Source organism: Cetorhinus maximus, chromosome 7 (genome assembly GCF_964194155.1).
Source record: "Cetorhinus maximus chromosome 7, sCetMax3.hap1.1, whole genome shotgun sequence".
Lineage (NCBI taxonomy): Eukaryota > Metazoa > Chordata > Chondrichthyes > Lamniformes > Cetorhinidae > Cetorhinus > Cetorhinus maximus.
Window position 1 is genome coordinate 34334468 of NC_135885.1, and position 21277 is coordinate 34355744.

Below are 21277 nucleotides of genomic sequence, written 5' to 3' on the forward strand. Positions count from 1 at the left end.
CCTGTAGTAGTTGATAACTGCAATATTTCTCAACATAAATATTAATGCTGGTGTTTGGGCATTCAGCCTATTTGAGGATGGAAGGGTTGGGAGACAGATGATGGACTGGTTGCTAATTCACAGGAGCAGGGATTGTTCATCTGAAATGCTCTTCTCCAGTTGCTGCTAAAGATCTCTATTGGACCACCCTGCTTTCATCAACAGCCTCTATGACATCAATATTCACCACCTCATCATGATGAAGATACCTTCCAGGTATTCCCATTCAAGAGCAAAGATATACAGGATGACAGTGACGAGCCTTGACATCAACGCAGCATTTGACCAAATGTGGTAACAAGAAGCCCTGGCAAAACCAAAGCCAATGGGAATCAGGGGGAAAACTCTCCACTAGTTGGAGTCATACCGAGCACAAAGGAAGGTGGTTGTGGTTAATGGAGGTCAATCATCTCTGTCCCAGACATCATTGCAAGAGTTCCTAAGGGCAGTGTCCTAAGCCCAACCATCTCCAGCTCTTCATCACTGACCTTCCCTCCATCATGAGTTCAGAAGTAAGGATGTTCGATTGCACAACGTTCAGCAACATTTGTGACTCTTCAGATACTAAAGTACTGCTTGTCCGTATGCAACAAGACCTGGACAATATTCAGGCTTAGGCTGATAAGTGGTAAGTAGCTTCCATGCCACACAAGTGCCAGGCAATGACCACCTCCAACAAGAGAAATCTAACCATCCCCCATGATATTCAATGGCATTACTATCGCTGAATCCCCCACTAACAACATCCTTGCAGTTACCATTCACCAGAAACTGAACTAAACCAGCCATGTAAATACTGTGGCTTTTTTTCAATTCATTCACAGGACGTGGGCTTCGCTGGCTGGGCCACCATTTATTGCCCATCCCTAGTTGCCTTGGGAAGGTGGTGGTGAGCTGCAGTCCATGTGGTGTAGGTACACATACAGTGCTGTTAGGGAGTTCCAGGATTTTAACCCAGCGACAGTGAAGGAACAATGATATATTTCCAAGTCAGGATAGTGAATGAGCTTGGAGGGGAACTTGCAGGTGGTGGTGTTCCCATCTATCTGCTGCCCATGTCCTTCTAGGTGGGAGTGGTTGTGGGTTTGGAAGGTGCTGTTGAAGGAATCTTGGTGAATTCCTGCAGTACATCTTGTGGATAGTACACACTGCTGCTACTATGCGTCAGTGGTGGAGGGAGTGTGTTTGTGGATATGGTGCCAATCAAGCGGGCTGCTTTGTACTGGACAGTATCAAGCTTCTTGAGTGTTGTGGGAGCTGCACTCATCCAGGCAAGTGGGGAGTATTCCATCATACTCCTGACTTGTGCCTTGTAGATGGTGGACAGGCTTTGGGGAGTCAGGAGTTGAGTTACTCTTCACACTATTCCTAGCCTCTGTCCTGCTCTTGCAGGCAAGGTATTTATATGGTTAGTCCAGTTCAGTTTCTGGTCAATGGTAACTCCCAGGATGTTGATAGTTGGGGGCTCAGTGATGGCAATACAATTAAACATCAAGGGGCAATGGTTGGATTCTCTCTTGTTGGAGATGGTCATTGCCTGACACGTCCATGGCGCAAATGTTACTTGCCACTTGTCAGCCCAAGCCTGGATATTGTCCAGGTCTTGCTGCATTTGGACATGAGCTTCTTCAGTATCTGAGGAGTCGCGAATGGTGCAATCATCAGCGAACATCTGACTTTATGATGGAAGGAAGGTCATTGATGAAGCAGCTGAAGATGGTTGGGCCTAGGATACTACCCTGAGGAACTCCTGCAGTGATGCCCTGGAGCTGAGATGACTGACCTCCAACAACCACAACAATCTTCCTTTGTGTTAGGTATGACTCCAACCAGCGAAGAGTTATCCCTCCTGATTCCCATTGACTCCAATTTTGCTAGAGCTCCTTGATGCCACACTCAATCTAATGCAGCCCTTAAGTCAAGGACAGTCACTCTCACCTCACCTCGGGAATTCAGTTCTTTTGTCCACGTTTGAACCAAGGCTGTAATGCGGCCAAGAGCTGAGTGGCCCTGGCAGAACCAAAATTGGTCGTCAGTGAGTAGGTTATTGCTAAGCAAGTGCTGCTTGGTAGCACTGTTGATGACCCTTTCCATTACTGATGATCAAGAGTAGACTGATGGGGTGGCAATTGGCCAGGTTGGATTTGTCCTGCTTTTTGTGGACAGGACATACCTGGGCAATTTTCCGCAGAGTGGGTAGATGCCAGTGTTGTAGCTGTACTGGGACAGCTTGGCCACTGGCGTAGCAAGTCGTGGAGCACAAGTCTTCAGTACTATTGCCGGAATATTGTCAGGGCCCATAGCCTTTGCAGTATCCAGTGCCTTCAGCAGTTTCTTGATTTCACAGTGTGAATCTAACTGGCTGAAGACTGGCATCTGTGATGCTGGGGACCTCAGAGGAGGCAGAGTTGGATCATCCACTCAGCACTTCTGGCAGAAGATTGTAGCAAATGCTTCAGCCTTATCTTGATGTGCTGGGCTCCTCCATCATTGAGGATGGGGATATTTGTGGAGCCTCCTCCTCCAGTGAGTTGTTTAATTGTCCACTACCATGCACGACTGGAAAAAATGCTGAGCTTAGATCTGATCCGTTGGTTGTGGAATCACTTAGCTCTGCCTATCACTTGCTGCTTGTGCTGCTTGGCATGCTACTAGTCCTGTGTTATAGCTTTACCAGGTTGACACCTCATTTTTAGGTACGCCTGGTGCTGCTCCTGGCATGTCCTCCTGCACTCTTCATTGAGCCAGGGTTGATCCCCTGGCTTGGTGGTAATGCTAGAGTCGGGGATAACCCATGAGGTTACAGGTTGTGTTTCAGGACAATGTTCAAAACCTATCCCATTTAGCATGGTGGTAGTGCCACATAACACAATGGAGGGTATCCTCAATATGAAGGCAGGATTTCGTCTCCACAACGACTGAGAGTTAGTCACTCCTACCGATACTGTCATGGGCAGATGCATCTGTGGCAGGCAGGTTGGTTAGGATGAGGTCAAGTATAATTTTCCCTCTTGTCAGTTCCCTTACCACCTGCTGCAGACCCAGTCCAGCAGCTATGTCCTTTAGGACTCGGCCAGCTCGGTCAGTAGAGGTACTAGCGAGCCACTCCTGGTGATGGATATTGAAGTCCCCACCCAGAGTACATTCTGCACCCTAAAGAGCATTAGTAAAACAGCTGGGCTTTTAACAACAATCAACAATGGTTTCATTTTAATTCCAGGTTTTTATTTAATTCAAATTCCACCATCTGCCATGGCAGGATTCGAACCCCGGGTCCCCAGAGCATTACCCTAGGTCTCTGGAATACCAGTCCAGTGACAATACCACTACGTCATCGCCTCCTCTTGCTACAAGAGTAAGTGAGAGGCTGGGAATTCGGTGCAGAGTAACTCGCCTCCTGACTCCCCAAAGCCTGTCCACCATCCACAAGGCACAAGTTAGGAGTGTGATGCTCAACACCATCCAGGACAAAGCAGCCCACTTGACTGCCAATCCATCCACCACCTTCAACATTCATTCCTTCCACCACTGATACACAGTGCCAGGAGTGTGTACCATGTACAGGATGCACTGCCACAACTCACCCAGGCTCCTACAACTGCACCTTCCAACCCAAGAAGGACAAGGGCAGCAGATGCATGGGAACACCATCACCTGCAAGTTCCCCTCCAAGTCACACACCATCCTGACTTGGAACTATATCACTGTTCCTTCACTGTTGCTGGGTCACAATCCTGGAGGGGGAGGCAGTGCAATAGTGCTGTTGTCGCTGGACTAGTATCTAAAAGGGACAGTAGCAACATGGATACAAAATTGGCTGAAAAATAGGAAGCAGAGAGAGATGGTTAATGGATATTTTTTGGGCTGGAGAAAGGATTGTAGTAGAGTTCCCAAGGGGCCAATATTGGGATCTTTACTTTTCCTGATATATATTAATGACCTAGATCTTGGTGTGTAGGAGACAATTTCAAAGTTTGCGAATGATACGAAGCTTCGGTGTATTGTAAACTGCAAGGAGGACAAGTGTAGAACTTCAAGAGGGCATAGGCAAGTTGGTGGAGTGGGCAGATAGGTGGCAGATGAAGCTCAATGTGGAGAAGTGTGAGGTGAAGTATTTTGGTAGGAGAACATGGGCGGACAGTATAAATAAGGGGTGAAATTTTGAAGGGAGTGCAGGAGAGGAAAGACCTGGCTGTGTATGCGCATAGATCATTGAAGGCGGCAGGACAGGTGGAGAGATCAGTTAATAAAGCATATAGTATTTGGGGTTTTATTAAAAGGGGCATAGAATACAAAAGAGCAAGGAGGTTATGCTGAATTTATATGACACTCGTTAGACCTCAGCTGAAATATTGTGTACAGTTCTGGGTGCCACATTATAGGAAGGATGTGAACACATTGGAGAGAATGCAGAAGTGGTTTACAAGAATAGTTCCAGGGATGTGAAACGTCAGTTACGAAGAGAGACTGGAGAGGTTGGGATTGTTCTCCTTGGGAGAAGGCAGCTAAGAGGAGATTTGATAAAGATGTTCAAAATCATGAGGGGGCAGGACAGAGTGGATAGGGAGAAGCTGTTCCTGCTCGTAAAAGGATCAAGGACGAGTGGACACAAATTTAAAGTGGTTCGCAAAAGAAGCAAATGCGATGTGAAAAAAAAACTTTTTCACACAACGAGTGGTTCGGGTCTGGAATGCACTGCCTGCAAGCGTGGTGGAGGCAGGTTCAGTCGAGGCATTCAAGAGGGCATTAGATGATTATGTGAGTAGAAACAACGCGCAGGGGGATGAGGAAAAGGCAGGGCAATGGCACTAGGTCATAATACTCATTTGGAGAGCCGGTGCAGATACGATAGACCGAATGGCTGCTTCCCGTGCCGGTAAAATTCTGCGATTCTATTCCAGAGACCCAGGGTAATGCTCTGGGGACCAGGATTCAAATCCCACCACAGCAGATGTTGAAATTTGAATTCAATTAAAAAAAATGGAATTTTGGCAGAGTGCAGCTGAGCTAACTAAGTGAAGATTTGGAGTTTGGTGAAAGGGGGAATTCAGTGAAATGGGGGAAGGAAGTGTTTGTTTCCTTTTTCTATCTTTCTTACCCCATAGGAATTGGTTCTTGCTCTAGTACAGGGAAAGGAGCTAGCTGTATGGTGAGTACCTGGTAAGTGGTTAAGTTCTATTCTATCCCCAAGGTTTAACATAGTACACAGATTGGTGGTAAAGTTAATAAAAATATATTTAAAAAGCAGCATAGATAAGTAATTAATAAAATAAAGTAGTTATTTAAAACACATTAAGGATGGCAAGAAATGTGATATGTCAAGGCTGAAGTATGTGGGCTCCTGGATAACATTGATCCAGGGCAAAACGTCTGCAATGTTTACTTGCGGCTTGAGGAACTTCCGCTCAGAGTCCTTGAACTGGAGGCTGAGCTGCAGACTCTGGGACACATGAGGAAGGGGGAAAGTTACCTGGATGCTTTGTATCAGGAGGCAGTCACACCACATAGGGTATGGTCTTCTGATTTGGTCAGTGGTCAGGGACAGGAAGGCGCGGCTGCAAATGAGGCAGGTAAGAGGTCCCAGAGGGCAGGAGATCTGCAATTGTCCAATAGGTTTGAGGTTCTCTCAGCTTGTTTGGATTAAAGCAAGGGCTGCAGGGTAGATGAGCAAACTGACCACGGCACTTTGATACAGGAAGCCATTCAAGTGGGGGGAGCAAAAACGAATGTAGTGGTAGTAGGGGACAGTATGGTGAGGGGGATTGACACTTCTCTGTAGCAAAGAACAAGAGTGCAGGCGCTGTGTTGCCTGCCAAGTGCCAGGGCTTGGAGGACATGTGCTCAGGCTTGGATAGGAACTTACAGTATGAGGGGGAGGATCCGGTTGTCGTGGTCCCTATAGATACCAATGACATAGGTAGAACCATATGAGGAGCTAGGCACAAAATTGAAAAGCAGAACTTCAAAGGTTATAATTTCTGGATTATTACCTGAGCCGCGTGCAAATTGGCATAGGGTACGTGGCTCAAATACTGGTGTGAGAGAAGTGGGTTCCAGTTTGTGGAGCACTGGCACCAGTGCTGGGGAAATTGGGAGCTCTACCATTGGGGTGGTCTACATCTGAACCAGGCTCTGACCAGTGTTCTTGCGAACCGCACGAGGGATGCAGAGAGGATTTTAAACTAAATAGTGGGGACAAGGGATCAAATGTGGAAAGATGTGGTATATCAAAGAGTAGAGACGAGGTAAGAGAGGAAAATAGTAATATGGGGAATGAGGGTTAGAGAATGGCAGGAAGGGACAGAGAGAAAAAACCTAAAATTGCACAAAGAATTAAGACTAGATGTCACAAAGATAACAAAAAGATTCAATTAAAAGCTCTGTATCCGAATGCATGTAGCATTCATAACAAAGTAAACAAATTGATAAGGCACATTCAAGTAAATAAATATGATCTGACAGCCATTACAGAGACCTGGCTGCAAGATAACAGGGTTTGAGTCCGAAATATTGAGGGGTATGTGATCTTCAAGAAGAATAGGAAGTGAGGTAAAGGTGGAGGGGTAGCATTGTTAATCAAGGATGGCATTTGTGCAAGAGTTAGAAATGACCTTCCTTCAGGAGATCAGGATGTAGGATCAGTTTGGGTGGAGATGAGGAATAGTAAGGGAAAGAAGTCACTAGTAGGAGTGGCCTACAACAGTAAGCACAATATAAGACATAGTAGACAAGAAATATTGGGTGCTTGTGATAAAGGGATGCCAATAATAAGGGTGACTTGAATCTACATATAAACTGCTTTCAAGACTGTTTATTAGAGCAGCACGTTCTGGAACCAACCAGCTTGCAGGTTAGATTAGACATGGTATTGTGTAACGTGACAGGATTAATTAATGACAGAGTTAAGGCACCCTTAAGTAGCAGCAATTTGATTGAATTTTACATCCAGTTTGAAAGGGAGAAGTATGGTCCAGGACTAGAATTTTAAACTTAAATAAAGGCAACTATGTGGGCATGAAAGCTAAAGTGAGGGGATAGTGAGGGGATACTAGGCTAGGGGATAGATCAATAGAGAAGCAGTGGCATGCATTTAAGGGGATATTTCAGAATACTCAATCAGTATATTCCTGCTATAAAGAAAAATTCTAAAGGGAGGACCCATCATCCATGTTTAACTAAAGAAGTTAAGGAAAGCACCAAACTTTAAGGAAAAAGCATACAACTGCGCAAAGATGAGTGGCAGGTCAGATGATTGGGCATAAGATAAGGAACAGCAGAGAATAACTAAAAAGTTAAGCACAAGTATGAGAGGAAGCTAGCTAGAAATGCAAAAATGGATAGCAAGAGTTTCTATAGGTTTTTAAACAGGAAAAGAGGAGGTAAAGTGAGTGTTGGTCCTCTAGGGATTGAGAACAGGAGTTAATAGTAGATAATAAGGAAATGCAGGATGAAATAAACAAATATTTTGCTTCTGTCTTCACTACAGAGGATACAAAAAACATTCTAGTAATAGCTATAAATCAGGAGGTGGAAGGGGGAGAAGAACTTGGTGAAATTACAATCACTAGGGAACCAGTACAGAGCAAATTGATGGAGCTGCAGGCTGACACGTCCCCAGGTCCAGATGGACTTAATCCTAGGGTCTTGAAACAGGTGTCTAATGGGATAGTAGCTGTGTTGGTGTTAATTTTCCAAAATTCCCTAGGCTCTGGAAAGGTTCCATCAGGCTGGAAAGTAGTAAATATAACCCCACTATTCAAAAAGGGAGGGAGGCAGAAAACAGGAAACTATAGGCCAGTTAGCTTGACGTCAGTTGTGGAGAAGGTGTTACAATCAATCATTAAAGAAGTTACATTTACATCAATGACTTAGATGAGGGGCGTGAAGGCATGGTAGCTAAATTTGCAGACAACACAAAGATAGGTAGGAAAGTATGTTGTGAAGAAGACATAAGGAGTTTGCAGACGGTCATAGATAAGTTGAGTGAGTGGGCAAAAATCGGGCAGATGAAGTATAATGTGAGAAAATGTGGAGTTTTTCACTTGGTTGAGAAGAATAAAAACAGAGTGTTACTTAAACAGAGAACGACTCTCAGAGGAATCCAGGCGCTCTCATGCATGAGTCACAGAAAGTTAGTCTGTAGGTACAGCAAGTAATCAAAAGGCTAATGGAATGCTATCCTTTATTACAAGAGAAATTGACCATAAAAGTAAGCACATTATGCTTCAGCTATAAGGGCATCGGTGAGGTTACATCTCGAATACTGTGTGCAGTTTTGGTCTCCTTATTTAAGGAAGGATGTAAATGCATTGGAGAAAGTTCAAAGGAGGTTTAGATTAATACCTGGAATGAGCAGGTTGTCTTATGAGGATAGATTGGACAGGCTGTGCTTGTTTCCACTTGAGTTCAGGAGAGTAGGGGGTGACTTGATTGAAGTATATAAGATCCTGAATGGTCTTGACAAAGTGAAGGAAAGGATGATCCCCCTTGTAGGCGAGTCCAGAGCTAGGGGGCACTGTTTTAAAATAAAAATTCAACCTTATAGGACAGAGATGAGGAGAAATGTTTTTCTCTGAGGGTTGTGCGACTTTGGAACCCTGTCTCAGAAGGCGGTGGAGGCACTGAATATTTTTAAGGCAGAGTAGATAAACTCTTGTTAGACAAAGAAATCAATGGTTATCGGGGGTAAATGGGAATGGGGAACTCGAAACACAAACAGATCAGCCCTGAGCTTACTGAATGGCGGAGCAGGCTCGAGGGGACAAATTACCTATTTCTGCTCCTATTTCATATGTTCATACGTTTGTAGCTCCCTTCCTAGCAGTGCTATGGGTATTCCTACAACATACAGACTGCAGTGGTTCAAGAAGGCACCACCACCTTAAGGGCAATTAGGCATAGGCCATAAATGCTGGCCTAGCCAGCAACACCCATATACCATGAACGAATAAGAAAAAAGTGTGAAGTGACACATTTTGGTAGGGAGAATTAGGAGAAGCAATATAAAATAAAGGATACAACTGTAAAGGGGTGCAAGAACCGAGGATACATGTACACAAATCGTTGAAAGTGGCAGGGGAGGTTGAAAAAGCAATTAACAAGGCTTTCGGGATCCTGGATTTTATAAATAAATGCAGAGAGTACAAAAGTAAGCAAGTTACAATGAACCTTTATAAAAGATTGGTTCGGCCACAACTGGTGGATTGTGTCCAATTCTGTGAAGTCATTAAAGAGGATGCAGAAAAGTTTTACGAGAATGTTCTCAGGGATGAAGGACTACAGTTACATGGATAGATTGGAGAAGTTGGGGTTGTTCTCCTTAGAGAAGTCAAGGTTGAGAGGAGATTAGATAGAGGTGATCAAATTCATGAGAGGTTTGGACAGAGTAGAGAGGGAGAAATTATTCCCAACTGGCAAAAGAGTTCAGAACTATAGGTCATCGATTTAAGGTAAACAGCAAAAGAACCAAAGACAACATGATGAAAAACCTTTTTATGCAGTGAGCGGTTAGGGTCTAGAATGCACCGCCTGAGGCCATGGTAGAGGCAGACTCAAACTGGGCTTTCAAAAGAGAATTGGATAATTAACAGAAGAGAAAAAGTTTGCAGGGCGGCAGAGAAAAAGCAGGGGGGGTGGGACCAGTTGAGTTGCTGCTGCAGAAAGCCGGCACAGACAAGACACTGGCATTTTGACAAACCATTTTTCAAATAGTCATCAATTGGATTCAGAATGAAGACATTCTTGCGTTGAGATTTTTAAAAAAATGCTCAAACCGCAGTTCACCTGTTGCTGAAACTGACCTCTATGCCATTGTCGCTTCCAGACTCAATTATTTCCTTGCTTTCTTGGCAATTGTAATTTCTCTGCTCCTCTCACTCACTCTAACCTGCCTCCCTCTGAACTTGATGTATTCTGTTCTCTCAGATCTAACCCCAACATTGTTATCAAACCTATTAACAAGGGTGGTGCAGTTGTTGTCTGGCTTTCCAACCTCTACCTTGCGGAGGCTGAGTGTTAACTCTCAGGCGTTTCTTCCTACCTCCCCTTAGACCATGACCCAAACATCAAGCCATTCTTCCAGGACTGTCACTGACCTCATCTTCTTGTGAGATCTTCCCTCCACAGCTTCTGACCTCACAGTCTCCCAATCACAAATAGCCTGCTTCTACCTCCTTCCCAAAATCCATAAACAGGATGGTGCTGGTAGGCCTATCATTTCAGTCCGTTGCACTAAACTTATTTCTTCCTATCTTTATTTTTCCTCCCCCCTGTCCAGTCTCTTCCCACCTACATCCGTGGCTCTTCTGACATCCTACATCATTTCAATAATTTCCAGTTTCCTGGCACAAACAACCTCCTCTTCACTATGGACATTATCACAAAACTATGGACATTATCACGAAACTACCATATTTTTCATAATATTATTGTGGGGTATTGTAAAGTAGGCTTATGTTTGTGTGTGTGTGGATGGTTGTGTGTGGCTGATTTAATTAAATTAGAGTCAGATAGACTGCAAGGTTGAAATTATCAAAAGAGTTAGGTGTAAAAAGAGTATTTGAAATGCTGATGAGCGAGCTCGGGTAAAAATCTCAGCAGACAGGGTGTGAATGAAATTTGCATTTTAAGGTAAGTGGAGAGGTGCTTGGTTTTCAAAGAAAAATGATAAAGTTTTACAACTGACAGGATAAATGGGGCAAGGTTATTACATTTATTTTTCCCAAAAGGAAAAGGCCATATTGACAACATGAAAGATTTTTATAGTATGAGAAAAGTAAATTCCAAAGACATGTGGGAGCATTGGGATTTGCAGATTAAAGAGGAAGAAATATATTTAAAGGAATGTGGAGGGTTATATCAGTGGGTGGCCCTGTAAAATCTAAAAAACACACCATGTGAAACAGACTTAGGGAAACAGCCTCTCGACACTTTGCAGAAGTCTGCTGTTCCAGTAACCAAAGTTGTGCTAAAAGCCTTTAGAATTTCACTGTCGAGTGGGTGCCTGTAGTAATCTTGCTGGATGCCTCTCTAAATTTAAAATCTATTTTGGGCTGTTGCCTTACATGGGGTGTGTAGTTGGGAGTCAGGTTGGTTAGGAATTTTGGGATTTGTTATAATGTTAAGTAACGGTGTAACTGTAATCTTGTGTGTTTTATTCCTTTCTTTTATTAATAAATGTTTTAATTTAATTTTTAAATCTCTAAAGGTGTTAGTGGACTCATTATTTCTGAATTCAATGCACAAATCTTCTCACAATAAATACAAATTGCAAAACCGTTGTGATAGTGTGGCCAGGTTTCTCCTGTGGTTTTGGTCAGTCTGACAAATACCACCTGCCATATCATGACAACATCCAATCTCTACACCTCCACCCTCCACACAGGACTGTCAGAGCTCTCCACTTCTTCCTTGAACAGAGGTCCACTAGTTCCCATTCACCACCATCCTCCTCCAACTGGATGAACTTGTTTTCATTGAACAATTTCTCCTTTAAATTGTTGCACTTCCTCCAAATAAAAGCTATGCCTGTCTTTTTGTGGGGCAACATTCTCATTCCAGTCCCACTCAGGGCCTCTCCCCCAATTCTTTTGCCAGTACATAGATGAGTATATTGGTGCCATTTGTTGCTCTCGCCCAGAATGGAAATCTTGATCACCTTTGGTTCCAATTTCTACCCTTCTATCAAGCAACACTTCATTAGCAATAACCTGCTCACTGACGCCCAGTTTGGGTTCCGCCAGGGCAACTCAGCTCCTGACCTCATTACAGCCTTGGTTCAAACATGGGCAAAAGAGCTGAACCCCCATGGTGAGGTGAGAGTGACTGCCCTTGACATCAAGGCAGCATTTGACAGAGCATGGCATCAAGGAGCCCAAGCAAAACTGGAGTCAATGGGAATCAGGGGGAAAACGCTCCACTGGTTGGAGTCATACCTAGCACAAAGGAAGGTAGTTGTCGTTGTTGGAGGTCAGTCATCTCAGGTCCAGGACATCACTGCTTCATCAATGATCTTCCTTCCAGCATACAGTCAGAAGTGGGGATGTTCGCTGATGATTGCACAATGTTCAGCACCATTTGCGACTCCACAAATACTGAAGCAGTCCATGTACAAATGCAGCAACACCTGGATAACATTCAGGCTTGGGCTGACAAGTGGCAAGTAACATTTGCGCCATGCAAGTGTCAGGCAATGACCATCTCCAACAAGAGAGAATCCAACCATCACCTCTTGATGTTCAATGGCATTAGCATCACTGAATCCCTTACAACCAACATCCTGAGGGTTACCATTGACCAGAAACTGAACTGGAATAGCCATATAAATACTGTGGCTACAAGAGCAGGTCAGATGCTAGGAATGGTGCGACTAGTAACTCAGCTCCTGACTCCCCAAAGCCTGTCCACGATCTACAAGGCAAAAGTCAGGAGTGTGATGGATTTCTCCCCACTTGCCTGGATGAGTGCAGCTCCCACAACACTCAAGAAGCTTGATAATGTCCAGGGCAAGGCAGCCCACTTGATTGGCACCACATCCACAAACATTCACTTCCTCCACCACCGACGCACAGTAGCAGCAGATGCATTGCAGGAATTCAGCAAGGCTCCTTCGACAGCAACTTCCAAACCCACAACCACTACCATATAGAAGGACAAGGCAGCAGATACATGGGAATACCACTGCCTGGAAGCTCCCCTTCAAGTCATTCACAATCCTGATTTGGAAATATATTGCCGCTCCGTCACTGTCGCTGGGTCAAAATCCTGGAACTCCCTTCCTAACGCACTGCGGGTGTATCGACATCACATGGACTGCAGCGGTTCAAGGTGGCGGCTTACCACCACCTTCTCAAGGGCAATTAAGGATGGGCAATAAATGCTGGCACAGCCAGCAAAACCCACATCCCGTGAATGAATAAAAAAGGAAAACTTGAAAATTAACATTACCCCGATGCCAAAGACAAAACAGCAATAAAGCAGCAAAGTAACATTCATTATATAATTATTAAAGTTCACGTACCGCATATAATACATCAAATAAATATGAAAATTTGTACTTTTAAAGTATTTTGTAAAAATATTATATTTATTTATAACTAATATGGGTTTCAGCCAAGCTTGCCATATTCCGTTGACAGAAGACTCAGTGAATCCCCTCTGACCCACAACCCCCCTACACACACACACACATTGTAATCAGCCCCCTCCCCCACTCAGCAGCCCCCTCCTCAACAACCCACCACTCACTCAGCAGCCCTTCTTCCCGCAGCCCCTCCACCCACTCACTCAGCAGCTTCTCTTCCCAAATTCCACCCCCCCCCCCCCACCCCCACCCCACCAAACCACTTAGCAGACCCTATTCCCAACCCCCCTCCACCCTCCACCTGCTGAACCCTGCGGAGGCTTGGGCTCCGCTGCACCCCCACCACCCCTGACCACTGCCAGGTCTACCGGACCCCATGGCTCTAAAAAGCGGTGAGCAGCAGAGCCTGCCCTTATAGTGGGGCAGCCACGTGCGGGCTGGTACAAGGGGGAGATGCAGTTCTCCCAGGTTATTTTTCAGGCTGGGATTCTCTCTTCCTGTCTTTGGCAAAGTTGGGGTGGTGGTGGCCAAAGGGAAGGGGAGGTCGGAAAAAAAATTAAAAGGACGGAATTCCATTATCCAAAAATTTGGAATTCCGCTAAATGGCGGAAATTTCTCATCCCTTCATTTCTGTGAAGAGTTGAGCAACCAAGGAGAGACTTTCCTCCATTCCCTGTAAAAGGGCAGATTGAGTGTGCAGGCCATTGGCTGAGCCAGTGTACACTCAGTGGCCTGCTGCATTTGATTCTCCATTCAGGGGCCACTCTTTCCATGGAGGTGCACATCAGCGCAAATGCCTGATATCATGGTACCCATGCTAGAGATAAACTCCTCCAATCTGTCTCTAAGGAGACAAACTGCCTCTGGAAATGCTGCATAAACACTCTCATTCCCCATTGCTGCTTCACAAGTTTCTCTTTCATGGTTGACCACCATGGTTCAGCATCAACCTCTAGCTGAGCAGAGCTTGGAATGTCCTGAGATCTCCGAAAGGGGCTCTCCAATGTTGTCCCTGTCTCCAGCACTTGTTCTTGCTTGCATGCAATGTGTGCCTAGCTATCTGTGATTCAGGATCTATCAAATTGAGTGTATCTATGATGGTGGAGGGTGCACCCGAGTCATATGACAGTGCATTCTCTGAATACTCGGCCTCCTTCAGCAGCAGCTCTGGTGTCACCCTTGAAGGACCTGTGGGAGATCAAAGACAAGAATTAGAGCTGTCATGGAGAAACGGTTCAAATTTGACATAGTGAATATCATGATATTTCAGTTATTAATGACATCATTATAACATAAGTGACTGTTTAGTGCCAAGTGTCAGTGTGGTATTTAATGCTGTTACAAGGTCTGTGAGCCACCACCATCTCTCCATCGTTGACACCTAACGTCTGTACCACCCTGCTGACCGCCAACGTGTCCTCCTCCAATGTGGCTGTAGCCTTGGTTCTGTGCCTCCCCCTGGAGTTGTGCATGCTTTTCTCCTGCAGTGAAAGAAACCAGAGAGTTATGAAGGTGAGAAGTGAAATGTGTACTAAGAATGGTGTGAGAACATTTCCAGAGGTCGACAGTGAGGGATGGGTGCAAGATAGCACTAAGAAGAGGGCGAGAACGAGTATTGGCTGTGCAAATGGAGGTTTGAGCAGGTGCCTGGAGAGAAAGGAATGTACAGAACTGCAAGGTGCACCAGCCAGAGGTGTGTTGTGCAAGCGAATGCTAAGCAAGTCAAAGATTGATGGATGCTGCCTCGAGTGGTATGCCACTTACCTTTCCTTACTAAATTAAAGCTTTTCCATCACTGTATCCAGGTCCTGGACACGACACACCTGTAGCTGACAAGCCTCCATGACCTTCATGTATGTTCAGTTTGGGTGGCTGGCCTTTTCCTCCTGTCCTCAGGAAACAGTCCATCCCTTCTGGCCCTCATTACCTTCGGCATGACTTTCAGGTAAGGTCGGAGATCTGGGGCAGGCCAGCCTTCCCATATCTTCCTTTCATTTATTTGCCACCACATACCTTCACAATCAAGATTTCCTGCAGCTATTCTGACCCTTGCTGGAATCTTCTTAATTAGATATCCTTCAATAACAGAGTGAGGAAGTGTGTGAAATCCGAAAGTGGGATGCTAATGCCATGCTGAGCAAAACCCATTGAGAAGACAACAAGCAGCTTCCCAGCCCACTATTAGTCTTCCCATTACGTGCAGGTCTGTTTAGATAAAATTCCGCATAAAATCTAACTCATCCTTCACTCTTATCCTGGTGACTTACGCTGAGTCCCAGCTACCCCAAAACTTCAAATGTGCATTCTAATCCTTGGTAACTATCACTAACCTCATTCAGCCTTATGACAATCCCCACTCCCTAACCCTCCCCAGGATTCTCAATTCATCTGCTTTTGGCCTCTTGGGAATCATATTCGCACCCCCTCCCATCCCAAACCTATCTGTGCCGGCTCACAATTAACAGCTGTGCCTTCAGATGCTTAGGGCACACTCACTGGAGCCTCTCTTCTGTTCTATCCATTTTTAATATTCTCTTCATGCCCACTTCTTTTGGTCATCCTCTTGATCTTTACTTGGCTTGTTGCATGTTTTCCCTTACACATCTGTGAAGTGCCTTGTGATATTTCTCCATTTTTTTTATTCTTTCATAGGGTGTCCCTGACTCAGCCAGCATTTATTGCCCATCCCTAATTGGCCTTGAAGTAGTGATGGTGAGCCACTTTCTTGAACAGCTGCAGTCCATGTGGTATAGGCACACCCACAGCGCTGATAGGAAGGGAATTCCAGGATTTTTGGCTTGGAGCTTTACAAATGCATATTGTTATTAAAGCAATGAATGCTCACTACATCAAGTTGCAGAATAAGTTAACAAGGGAAGTGAATTGGTAATTATATTACTTATCAAATGCCACAATTTAATGATTTGAGTAATGATCTTATGAGCAAAAACTCCAAATTTGAAATGAAAAGCAAACATTGAGGAACAATGTAACCACATACAGAAATATTTTGATCTTTTGGTTGCATGCAACTCAATGTGAAATAGTATGACACCAAGAAACCAAAAAGGGAAATACACATTTCACGTTACAGTGCACGAATCAGCAAAGAGATCTAGGGTATACTGTGGACAAACTTAGCAAACTGATAGACCAGTGCTGGTCTGCAGTTGAAGAAAGGAAAATAAGGAATTGGTTGCATTCTTGAAGCATTAATATCATAATAGGTTGCAATATCATTACATAAAGCATTTGTTAGACTCATTTGGAATACTTATGTCCAGTATCTGCTGTGGCTCAGTGGTAGCACTCTGACCTCTGAGTTACGAAGGCTGTGGGTTTAAACCGCACTCCAGGGACCTGTGCACATAATCCAGCCTGACATTGCAGGGTGTCTGTCCTCTGAGGTGGGTGCAAAGGTCCCATGGCACTATTCAAAGAAAAAGGGAGTTCTCCCTGGTGCTCTGGTCATTATTTAACCACCCCCCACCACCCCCCAACATCTAACAAACAGACAATCTGACAATTTATTTAACTGCTGCTTATGGGAACTTACAGTGCACAAATTCGCTGCCATAATTCCTACACTTCAGTGACTACACTTCCCAAGAGTACATCACTGCTTGTAATGTGTGCTGGAACATCATGAGATTGCAAAAGGCTCTATATAAATAAAAGTTTTTTTTATTTCTGGTCAGATAATAACAGAAACAATATTATTGAAACATTTAGCAGCTCTTGGAAATCTAAATTATGAAGAAGTATTAAGGGAGCTAACTTGCTTTCTTTATTAAGTGGGCAAGTTTAAGTTAACCTAAATTAAGTTTTCAAGAGTATGAGGAGACTTAAGAAAGATCCAAGAACTTTCCTTAACATGAGAAAGGAAGTTCGGAGTAGGTAGTGACGTCAGGCTAAAGCCATTTGTATAATGGAGTTAAGTGTGTGGAACAAGTTCCAATGAAAGTCTTTGGACTGTATAGCATAAATGAGTTCAAGAGGCAAATTTATTTTTGGAACAGATTAAGGAAAATGATGAGAAGGCAGATGTATTGAATTACGATCAAAGGTCAATTTTGTTGGCTTTCCTTTTCAGAAAATATTTTACATAGGTTCGACCAATTAGTACTAGAGTTTTTTTATTGCTCAAACAGGCTGCACAATGACAAGTCGGAGTTTGGAATTTAGTCCAATCCGCTGTGCCTTACGCTTTTTTTCACTCATTCAGGGTATGTGGGCTTTGCTGACTGGAACAGCATTTATTACCCATACCTAGTTGCCATTGAGAGGGTGGTGGTGAGCTGCCTTCTTGAACTGCTGCAGTCCATGTGGTGCAGGTACACCAACAGTGCTGTTAGGAAGGGAGTTCCAAGATTTTGACCCACTGACAGTGAAGGAACGCGTTATGTTTCCAAGTCAGGATGGTGAGTGACTTGGAGGGGAACTTCCAGGTGGTGGCGTTCCCATCTGCTGCCCTTGTCCTTCTAGATGGTAGTGGCCGCGGATTTGGAAGGTGCTGTCTAAGGAGCCTTGATGAGTTCCTGCAGTGCATCTTGTAGATGGTACACACTGCTGCTACTGTGCATTGGTGGTGGAGGGAGTAAATGTTTCTGGATGTGGTGCCAATCAAGCAGACTTTGTCCTCGATGGGTCAAGCATTTTGAGAGCTGTGGGAGCTGCACTATCCAGTCAAGTGGGGAGTATTCCATCACATTCCTGACTTGTGCCTTGTAGATGGTGGACAGGCTTTGGGGAGTCGGGAGGTGAGTTACTGATCGCAGGATTCCTAGCCTCTGACCTGCTCTTGTAGCCATAGTATTTATCCAGTTCAGTTTCTGGTCAATGGTAACCGCCCCCCCAGGATGTTGATAGCGGGGAATTCTGCGATGGTAATGCCACTGAACAGCAAGGGAGGATGGTTAGATTCTCTCTTGTCGGAGATGGTCATTGCCTGGCACTTGTGTGGCACAAATGTTACTTGCCACTTGTCAGCCCAAGCCTGGATATTGTCCAGGTCTTGTTGCATTTGGACATGGACTGCTTCAGTATCTGAGGAGTCACGAATGGTGCTGAACATTGTGCAATCATCAGCGAACATCCCCACTTCTGAATTTATGATGGAAAGAAGGTCATTGATGAAGCAGCTGAAGATGGTTAGGCCTAGGACACTACCCTGAGTAACTCCTGCAGTGATGTCCTGGAGCTGAGATGACTGACCTCCAACAACCACAACCATCCTCCTTTGTACTAGGTATGACTCCAACCACTGAAGAGTTCCCCCACCCCCCGATTCCCATTGACTCCAGTTTTGCTAGGGCTCCTTGATGCCACATTTGGTCAAATGAGGCCTTGACGTCATGGGCAGTCACTCTCACCTCTGAGCCTAGCAGCATTCCAAGACATTGATAATGATTAACCAACTAACCTGACGCTTCCTTGGAACTTGGAGAAAGAGTCAGGGTGCTAGAACTCTTTCCACTTAATTCCAGATAACTCCACAAATTAATAGGGTGGTCCATTCTGGAGAGCCTACTAATATTCTGTTCTGGTAATTTGCAAGAAGTAAATCTGTGCAAACATATGAGCCCTCATCTTATTACTTGCTAAACTACATCGAAGTTAATACAATATACCCTATGGTGAAAGTGTACCATTATCAGGAAAACAGAAACTCTACTTTAACAAATTTCTTAATTTTATTTGGAGACTTATCAAGCATGCTGATCAGCTCCTGATCAGAGATTCGAATGACAGAAAAATAAAACTATGAGCAGCTCCTACTGCATTGCCTTGGTTCCAACATTAGTACTTCCTTCATTCAATTTACCTTGTCATTAGGAAATCAAGTGAAACATTGCTCACAAGGTGTACTCTTAAATTAAGGCCAAAATAAAGAAATAAAGAAAATCTAAATCCATTTCAAACTAGCCAGTGATACTTAAATCAAGTGAGAGTAAACTCTGCCTGCAACTTATTTATATATAAAGTTGGCATTAATTCAAAAAAATGGTAAGTCTTTCTTGCTTTTTTATGTTAAATTCGAGAACATCAGAAGAATATCAGAAAAACAGTGCACAAAAACAAAATCTGGAGATCATAGTAAAAATTACTAAAATGAAGATTAAAATGGCCATAAATCCACTCTGACTTGACACAAATTTCCATCAGTAGAAAATATTGTCAAGTTATTTTTAGTAGTAAAATATACTTAAAATATTTGTGATCAAGTTACATTGCAAAGTGATGATTGCTAAAATTGCTGTTTCAAGTTCTATAGCTTTGCTGGAATTCAATTTTGTAATATTTGCTTTGAATAGTACATTACAGTTATTATATGTAGTCTATCCATGCTGTAGTCATTATCCAGTCTCTTCAGGTGTGCTTCATATTTTGCATTCTGTTTCAGAGACTCTTGTCATTCCACAGTATAACATTTCTTAGTGGACATACAGCTAATTAAATATTTTCATTCCTTTATTGTTCTACATCCACGATAAACCATAAATTTTGAAATTCCAGTCTGAGAACAGTTTCTGTAGTATAACTTCAGTCAGAATAAACTACTTGCCTGGCTTGTAAATTTTACATTATTGTCAAGAGCTACAACATTGAAAGTAAATTCAAAATATGACTTTTTCATCCCTCACAGTTAGAACTTCAAAACCCTTTCACGCACTATTCAGTACACATCCAAGTATTTGTTGGAGTTTATATTGATGGATGTGCTCAAGTGTAGTCAAGTGTACTTTTAGAGGTACTGAATTATATATCTTACGTATTTCTTGATTTTAAATTTATAATTGATATTACATTGTTTTTATCCAAACTTTCATACCACAGCACCAGGCAAATTAAAGGGAACAACATAGGAGCCTTAACTTTGAAATGCAATTGGGGAAAATAATTTTCTAACTATTCTGTTTGCTCATTTCCTATAACTGTAAATCAACATATGTAAATTCATGTTGCACTTTAACAAAAGGAGTATAGCATATACCATGCTGCTTTCTTTATTTTACAACTATGCATAATATAGTCTGTAAACAGACCTCCAATGTACATTAAGATTTCATCAAGTTATAGTCATCCAGGCCCCTGTTAATGCTGCTCTACAGTTGTACTGTATCTGTATTCAAAGGATTGCATGAATAAATGCTAAAACTTACTTGGATTTTGAATTTTTACTGTTGAGTCAGGTTCTGGATGAGGCTTATGAACAACCTGTGTGCACACTTGTTCAGTCAAAATCTAAACAAAAAATAAAAGGCGTGAATAAAATCCTTCACAGTAGCAAGCAAACCTTCATACAATATCCACAGTATCTACAATTTTCCTAACATTGGCCTGGAACTTGCAATGAGAGTAACAGTGAAGCTATCAGCGCCCACTGTTATAATGGAAGAAATCTGGAGAAAGCTCATTCACAGTTAAAAGCAGAAATCCATCAAGTTGCTATCAGAGATGCTGATTAAGATTCTATCAGAGTTGCTATCATGCTCCTCTGGAGGGTGCGCTGTTGCAGTCCTCACTGATAGGCTTAGTATTGAAATGACTGCAACAACGTGAACTTGCTGTATTTTCCCACTAGTTCCACAATAAAAACGGCTGATAAAGTCAGGGCTGGTGCACTCAGGAGAGTAAGTTTTGAGAAATTACTGAACAACCTCTCTTGCCTAAAAAAAATAATTTTCTGAGTATGGAGTCTCATTTCCACAGAAGAAAATTAGTGTTGGACATTTAAAGAATTGAAATAAATGTTTTTTTCTGTTTTTTCTTTTCCATCTTTCCCTTAATCCCATTTGCCTCTCAAATCTTTATTTAGTTTACTGTACATCGTTTAACTCTAATTCATATTTCCTGCTTCATATTTTCTGGTTTAGACTCCGAATGTCTCAGTGAGAATGCTTCAGTCTGATTGGTTAAGAATCTTGCTGCTGCTTGCCTTGTTCACAGCCACCACAGATCCCCTGTAGAGGATGCAGACTTTAAAAGACACCAGGTTAGAGGAAATTTCTGCTGATAAACCCACCGAAACTCTGTAGGAAGCTGTCATGGCAAATACTGATCCTATGCTGCTGAGAAAAAAATCCAGGCCATTAAGTTCGTTGTTGCACTCAGATTTGCATTCTTGGAAACAAGTTCAACATTCATATAGGAATA

At 43.3% G+C, this 21277-nt stretch overlaps 1 protein-coding gene across 2 annotated transcripts in view; it reads right to left on the reverse strand.

Annotated features, from left to right (window-relative positions):
- Positions 1-21277, reverse strand: part of nbeaa (neurobeachin a) — a 1012857-nt gene that overhangs the window by 741573 nt on the left and 250007 nt on the right. For both annotated transcript variants that reach the window (XM_078545316.1, XM_078545315.1), the window contains exon 19: positions 20284-20365. In XM_078545316.1, the coding sequence (XP_078401442.1) occupies positions 20284-20365 (82 nt within the window). The remainder of the gene's footprint in view (positions 1-20283; positions 20366-21277) is intronic.